The 8,363-nt window shown below is 36.5% G+C and overlaps 1 protein-coding gene across 1 annotated transcript; it reads right to left on the bottom strand.

Annotated features, from left to right (window-relative positions):
* Positions 1-6,239: 6,239 nt before the first annotated feature.
* On the bottom strand, positions 6,240-7,124 carry LOC111240570 (the record flags this gene model as incomplete). The annotated part of the gene is given in 1 exon segment (XM_022775776.1): positions 6,240-7,124. A coding segment is annotated over 1 exon segment (785 nt), but the record flags the coding sequence as incomplete, so codon positions are not given.
* Between the last annotated feature and the right edge of the window lie 1,239 nt (positions 7,125-8,363).

Raw genomic sequence — 8,363 nt, forward strand, 5'->3', positions numbered from 1 at the left:
AGTTAACTTTTGATGGTTGATTGAGTGTGATGCATGTAATTAAAGTTTGATATTTATGGGTTGTACCATGCGTTGGTTATACTTGCAAGGTGGTGTGTGCATGTTTTATTTGTTTCATAAACTATTTTTGTAATGTTGATTAATGAAGATTTATAAATTCTATATGGGTTGTGATATATGGGTTTTATGTAGGTTATTCATGTTGGTATTATTGTGATAATGGGAAAAATGCAGTATGGTGTATAACTTTGTGTGTGAGTAGGATTATATATTTGTGCTTCGTGTAATCACTAAATGATAGCAATTTGTGTAAATAGGGAATCATCTTTGTGTTTTGGTTGTTATTGGAAAGAAGAAGTGCAGAGTTTTATTAGTTCATGTATGCATGACCACTAAAGAGGAAGTGTAAGTTTCTTTTGTGTGTGCTTTGTTGAATAGGACCACGTGTAAGAATGGAACGTTACATGATTTATTACGTATAGCATAGTGTGCTTGCATGAGTATAAAGTGAAAGAGTTATGATGGATTGGGTTTGCTGCATGAATTGCTATTATGAGAAAATATTATTTTAAATATGGATTGTGTGAAGTATGTAGTTGAAATAAAATACCAAGTAGTGGGCCATGGGGGGACTACTAGGAAAAGGTATGTGATGGTGTCATGTAATTGGTGAGTTTTGTAAAAGGTAGGGGTGTGGAAAGTACTGAGTTGATCTCTTATGGACGGGTTGTCTTTCACATTTGTGATAATGGTGTCATTATCATCATGGAATAGGTATTTTTTTTCTATACTTCCTTATTCTGGGTTGACATTTTTCCTCTTGTGGAAGGGTAGAAAAATGGATCTCTTCATCCTTGAGGGGTGGTAGAAGAGACTGAGAATTCGAGTGCTAACCTTTCCTCTTGTGGGAGGGTAGAAAGGGAGGGATGTCTCGCCCGTAAGACTCATGTTGAGTTCAATGTTGTGAAGGACATTTTGGAGCAGGGGAGACAGGTCCGAAGCTGCGGTGAAGGACCACTCAAATGGTTCTATTTCAATAAAATAGAATATCCTTGGAAGTATAGAAAATGGGAAAATGGGTTATAAGAGAATTTGGTATAGGCATAGGTTGTCTTTGTTCGAAAGGTGAGATAAAGATAATGGGAATGGTACAAATTCTAGTTAAAGGAATGGTATAAGAGTGTGATGATAGTTATTGTAGTCTTATCGAGTATTGTTGATTGTTGGATATAGTAGAATTATGATAATGACTTAACAACTAACTTATAAATGTTATATTGATTGATTTGATGATATTTCTGGTTGCTCACCCTGAAAGTTGTGGTTGTGGTTTCCACTTACGGGAGTAGATGGTTTGCAGATAAGATCGGTTCGGGGTAGTTGACGAGAGTTGGGATGTTATGCTCGGGGACTTGTTATTTATATTTTTTAAAATTTTTCAATTTGACATTTTAATGTAAAAGTGATATTTTGAGATTTCTAAACAATATGAATGGTTTTGTTTAGCTTCCGCATTTTAATCGAATAAGATTGTTATCTTTCATAAATGTTTAATAGAAAGGTTTTGAAAAATTTTGCACCGTGATATCTCAAAAAAATTTGGGGTGTTACATTTGTGGTATCAGAGCCAGGTTTTCGAACATCTTTTGGGATCTTGGGAAGTAAGCTCGTCTACTTTTTGTTGTGTATCTCTGTATCTTATTGTGTGAATGATGTAAATCTAGAACTTGTTGTGGCTATTATGAGGATTGTTGTTTGGTCAACTTTGTTTGAAGGGTCTTATGGACTCTCATGGTATTTATACTGGTGTGTGGTATGATTAGATTGTGTTAATCTTGTTGTGAGTGAACTTGGGGAATATATGGGGTACAGGTTTACTAATGTTAATAAGCATTATTATTTTTTTTTGCAGTGTAATTCTTTATATATATATATAAGTGGTGAAGTTTTTGGTCTTTATTTTCTGGTTTGCATTGAATTATAAGCCATATACGGTGTAGTTTGTTTATTACGCTATTTTTTTTATTGATCGTCTATGGCGCATGTTATAGAGATATATGGCATACATTTTATCATAGTATATATGGGGTGCATGAAACCACTGTGATATACCATTAATGCATCAGTTTTCTACTTCATCATTATCAATAATTTCACATTGTTTTCTTGGTTAAAAAAAAAATTACTTTTATGATATAGACTTGGCGGCTTTCATTTCATGTAATATGCCATGAATTGCATATATAGTGCAATTATTTTTATGCCATTCATTCTAGTTAATTGCTTGTAAGTGAGTATTCCATGCTCTCTTTCGATAGGGTCATGTGGTTTTGCTACATTTAATAAGTCATATCTCCTTTTAATTATTTTTGCCAATCAATTCAGAGATAAGTGTGTGAAAAAAATAAGTATAGGTGCAGGTTGGTTTTGATAAGCAAAACAATATCTTTTTATTGTTACCACGTTAGAAACCAAATAAGTTATAAATTAGATTTTTACAAATAAATTATAAAGTAAGAAATATTATATTATTTGATAATATATATTGTAAATACAAAACTTAATTTTTGTAAGCGTATGCAGAGAGGGAAAGACAGAGAGTAGTTTACAGAGAAATGAGAGAGTGAGNCAGAGATAGAGAAAACGAGTAATTTCTCATTAGAAGAACCAATATTAATACAAAGAGAGTAACAGATAAAAATGACCGTTACAACCGTTAGGGGCTAGAATTAAATTCCTAACACTCCCCCTTAAATTCTAAGTCACTTAACAGCTTGACTCCAAGCAATTCTCTGAATCTTTCAAAGCGATCCTGTCGTAGGGCCTTTGTGAACACATCAACAATCTGTTCATTCGTAGGACAGTATATGAGTTCTAGCTTTCCTTCAATGACACATTCCCTGAGGTAATGATATTTCGTTTCGATATGTTTGCTCCTGCCGTGGGCAATTGGATTCTTTGACAAATTTATTGCAGATTTGTTGTCCACCATTAAACGTGTGGGTTTGTGGTCTTCAATCTTTAATTCACGAAGAACAGCCTCTAACCACGCATTCTGACATGCAGTTTCTGCAGCTGCAATGTATTCGGCTTCACATGAAGACAATGCAACTACACTTCCCTTCTTTGAGCACCACGAAATAGATGTTCCCAATAGCTTGAAAAGGTAGCCAAATGTACTCTTCCTATCTGTTTGATCTCCACTCCAATCTGCATCACACCATGCTTCCATAATGTTATCAGTGTTGTTGTCGGTTCTGCAGAAGTGCAACCCGTAGTCCGTTGTTCCCTTCAGATATCTGAGGATGTGCTTTGCTGCATTTAAATGTGGCTGCCTTGGATCATGCATATATTTGCTTATGAGGCCAACTCCATAGTTGATGTCTGGTCGACTGTTACAGATATAGCGAAGTCTTCCTACAATCTGCTTGAAGAAAGTAACATCAACCTTGGCCTCTTCTTGATGAGATGAAAGCTTGATGTTGGTCATAACAGGAGTGCACGCGCTATTGCAATTCTTCATGTTGAGTTTGTCCAGAGTTTCGAGAATGTACTTCCTTTGGTGCATAATCATTCCACCTTCAGTCTTTATGAATTCCATTCCAAGAAAATATCCCAATTTACCGAGATCGGTCATCTCGAGCTCATTCTTCATTTTTATTTTAAACTGTTCAATATGTTTTGTTGAGCTCCCCGTGATCAACAGATCATCAACATACAAGTATACCACAAGCGTACCTACCTGCACAATAGATTGTACATAAATTCCATATTCAACTGTACATTTTTTAAAACCATACCTGATAAGAAGTGCATCAATATGCTTGTTCCATGCTCGTGGTGCTTGACGAAGACCATACAGGGCCTTGCTTAGTTGATAAACCTTTGATTCTTGCCCTTTTATAGTGAAACCTGGTGGCTGATTCACGAACACTTCTTCCTCAAGAGGGCCATTGAGGAAAGCTGATTTGACATCCATTTGATGAATTATCCACCCTTTAGCATTGGCAATAGCGACAACAAGTCTGATAGTCTCAATCCGAGCAACTGGAGCATAAACATCATTAAAATCTATCCTTGGCTTCTGCAAGAATCCTTTAGCAACCAGCCTAGCCTTTAACTTTGCTACTGTTCCATCTGGTTTAAACTTGGTTTTGAATATCCACTTGACATCTATAGCTTTCTTATGTTCTGGCAACTTCACAAGTTTCCATGTTCTGTTTCTTTCTATAGCTGATAGCTCCTCTTGCATAGCATCTCGCCACTCCTTGATCCCGATGGCTTGATCCCATGTGAGTGATTCAGCACCTGCAAAAAGAGCAAACTGAACCATATCTCCAGTGTCAGTAATATCATTATCGGAGAATAGTTCATAGTTATTCAATCTTGTAGATGGGAAACGTGTTCTTTGTGGTCTCCTTGTGTCTCCATCTACATTGATAGCTGCTGGTCTATTTTCTTCCACATTATTTTCTCCCATCCAGAAAGTCGTCACATTATCAGGTCCTTGAGTTGGTATGATTTCACCTCCTTTCCAAGTGTAGATGGCAGACTCATCAATGATAACATCTCTGCTAATCACGATTTGCTGCTTATCTGGATCAAACAACCTNTAAGCACCCGTGGGATGGTATCCTACAAGAATAAGAACTTCANTTCTATCATCAAGTTTCTTTCTTCTTTCAGCTGGTATGTGTCTATGGCATATTGATCCAAACACTTTCAAGTGTCGAACATCGGGCTTCCTCTTTGACCANACTTCTTCTGGTGTTGAATTGGGTAAAGCTTTTGTGGGGCACCTATTCAGAAGATAGGTTGCTGTTGCAACCGCTTCACCCCAAAGAAATTTAGGTAGCCCCTTTNCTTTGAGCATGCATCTAACCATGTCTAATATCATCCGATTTCTTCTCTCAGCCAACCCGTTGTGTTGAGGGGTATAAGGTGCTGTGACTTCGTGTTTGATTCCTTTATCAATGCAGAATTCATTCATCTCCCTTGAATTAAACTCGCCTCCTCCATCAGTTCTAAGAATTTTTATTTTGAATTTCGATTGTGTCTCGGCCATGCAACAGAATTGAACAAAATAATGGTGAGTTTCTTTCTTTTCTTTAAGTAAGTATACCCAAAGCTTTCTAGAAAATTCATCTACAAAAAGCAGGAAGTACTTGTTACCTCCTAGTGATGACACGTCAAAAGGGCCACAGACATCTGCATGAATGACATTCAACACTTGTACTGCTCGCTTATATGCGTGTTGTTTGAAGGCACACCTAGTTTGTTTACCAGCCACACAACCTTCACACACTTTACTTGGTGCAGTGAATTCAGGAATACCTTTCACGAGTTGTTTATCTCTCAACTGACACAAACTTCTGAAATTTAAATGTCCAAAACGGTAGTGCCAAAGCCACTCTTCTGCATTGACATCTTCTGCAGCTAGGCATTGTACTTCTACAGCATTCAATTCAACCTTGAACGTTCTATTTTGAGCAAGAGGTGCCTTGATCAACAACCTTTGTTGTTCATCATAAACTTCAATGTTTCTTTTCTGCAATTGCATAGAGTATCCCTTTTCCAGAAGCTGTCCAAGGCTCAAAAGGTTGCTTTTCATCATGGGCACATAAAGAACATTATCAATATACACAGGTTTACCATTCTTCCGCGTGATCAACACCTTTCCTGATCCCTCTGCTTGAACTACACTATCATCTGCAAATCGGAGAACACTCTTGACACTGGTGTCTAAATCAATTAACCATTTTTTGTTACCTGTCATATGGTTAGAGCATGCAGAATCAAGATACCATGACATGTCTTCCTGTGCGTAAACTGTTTCTCCAGCTAATGACACATGTTCTGTCTGTCTGGTTTTGTTTGACACTTCATCCTTTGCATGCATTGATTCTCCAGGCGTCGACACATGTTCCTTTTGACCAGTATTCTTTATATACTTGTCATCGTTACTACTAAGCATATATTGCAAGGATTCACCACGTGTTTCACACTTACCATCATTTCTTTTATTCGTAAAAATATTCATCAAGGCAACATGATCTGAATCCAAGACCAGCTCCTCTTTTGCAAGATTCACTTCATCGTTTTGTTCTTTCTTGGCATTATCATTGTGCCAGCACTCCGACGAATAGTGACCGAATTTATTACACGTAAAGCACTGTATATTCCTCTTGTCAGTGTTCTTTCTGCCGCCTCCTCTGCCTCTGGTGAGTTTTCCTCTACCTCTGCCATTGCCTTGTTCATTGCCTTCATTACCTTTGCTTTGCTCTGAATTGCATCTCCCACCATTTCTGCCTCCTCGACCGCCACGAGACCTACCTCTGCCTCTGCCCGTTCCACGATTCTTGAAGGTCTTGGCTTGTAGGGCTTGATTAATATTCCGAGTAGTCTCTTGTTCTGCGGCTTTTCTCTCCAACAAACGTTGCTCATGTANTTCAAGAGAGTTTTGCAACTCTTCGACCTTCAGTTTTTCCAAGTCTCTGCTTTCCAGAATGGCTACGACAATGTGGTCGTATTGAGGCGTGGGAGTCCTTAGGATTTTATGGACGATCTTCTTGTCCTTGACAACCTTGTCACATGCACGCATTGCATTGACAACCACTTGGATTCTGCCGATGTAACCTTCAATAGTTTCTTGTTTACCCATGTTTAAAAGCTCATACTGTCGTCGCAGTGACTGTAGCTTAATTTCTTTCATATTTCCAGCAGTTCCATACCTATCTTGTAGGATCTCCCATGTTTCTTTAGCCGTTGTCGCCTTTGACACTTTCTGAAAAATCGCTGCCGAGATGCATTGATGCAATATCATGCGTGCTTTGCAATCTAGCTTTCTATTCTCTTTGTACGCCTTCTTTTCTTCGTCTGTAGCGTTCTTTGTGGGTTCTTTAAACCCAATCTTCACAATCTCATCGATCTCCTGGAAACCAAGTATAGCATCCATCTTGACGCACCAATCTTCGAAGTTCTTTCCGTCAAATATGGGTAGATTACTCTGGATCATCCCCGCCATCCTTTCAACGTGAAGCCTTTCTTCACTGCACAAATTCTTCGCAGAGAACGATACTTCCCAGGTTCAGAAACCTAGCTCTGGATACCACTGTAAGCGTATGCAGAGAGGGAAAGACAGAGAGTAGTTTACAGAGAAATGAGAGAGTGAGGCAGAGATAGAGAAAACGAGTAATTTCTCATTAGAAGAACCAATATTAATACAAAGAGAGTAACAGATAAAAATGACCGTTACAACCGTTAGGGGCTANAATTAAATTCCTAACAATTTTGAGTTTAAAAAACTGCAGTAGTTTGTTTTTTTTGTTATATACATATCATATTATGTTATGGATATAACAGATAAAGATATTATTATATATGTGTTTTAAATATATTGGAAATTAATGAAGTTTTTTTTTTTTGTGTTGTCACACTATTTTTTTTTTTTGCCATGAGGTTAGGGATTATGCATATAATTTTAGTTAGCTTGATTTAATGGGTTTAGAAGGATTAGGATAAAGAAAATATTTGTTTATGGCAATTTAAGTATGGATTTAATTCATCCAATCCCTCGGCTTTACCTTTTTAATAACATTCCGCGACTCAAATCATAGGTAAATTCCTCTAATACCTTTATTTAAATGTTTAAATGCCTTAATCAATAAAATCCATTAATTTTATGTGGCTCATTTTCTCCAAACCTGATTTCTTAGTTCTTTGTGATACACCAACACTGCGTGTTTATTTTGTTTGATTTGCTTATATAAATGGTAATATTTATTAAAGCTGATGCATGTTTCAAAAGGAAGTTGGCATTGGAACCAATTTTTAGTGCATTGATTTTAGTGTAGAAAATGTTTTTAGTACAGTATTTTTTTTCTTTTGAAAAATGTTTTTTTTTCTCATGCGGTGCATATATTGAATAGGTCATTGACACTTAATTTTGGAAACTGGTGCATGCTTCTATAATGAAATTTGATACTGAAAAAAAAAATCTTTGGTGCAATCACTTTTCTTTTCTTAGAAAATTGTTTTTTTTTCTGTTCATTAATAATTGATGATTAGACTCAGTTTAGTGCAATGTTTTTAATTCAGAAAAATTGTTTTGGTGTAGAAATCTGTTTGATGTATTGGTTTTAGTTCTGGAAAATATAGTGCATTTTGACGTGTGAATTAGAATGAATTGATGCCTTGATAATCTTGTTATTTTTGAGTTATGGTGTTGTTTGAAAAAAAAAATTGGTCTTTGGTGCAGTGATTTAAGGGTTGTTTTGAGATATTTTAGAATGATAAATTGTTTAACTGTATCGTTTTTCCTAGAGACTCATTGGCCTAGAAATTAATGTGATTTGTTGATTATT

This window comes from Vigna radiata, chromosome 11, assembly GCF_000741045.1.
Source record: "Vigna radiata var. radiata cultivar VC1973A chromosome 11, Vradiata_ver6, whole genome shotgun sequence".
Lineage (NCBI taxonomy): Eukaryota > Viridiplantae > Streptophyta > Magnoliopsida > Fabales > Fabaceae > Vigna > Vigna radiata.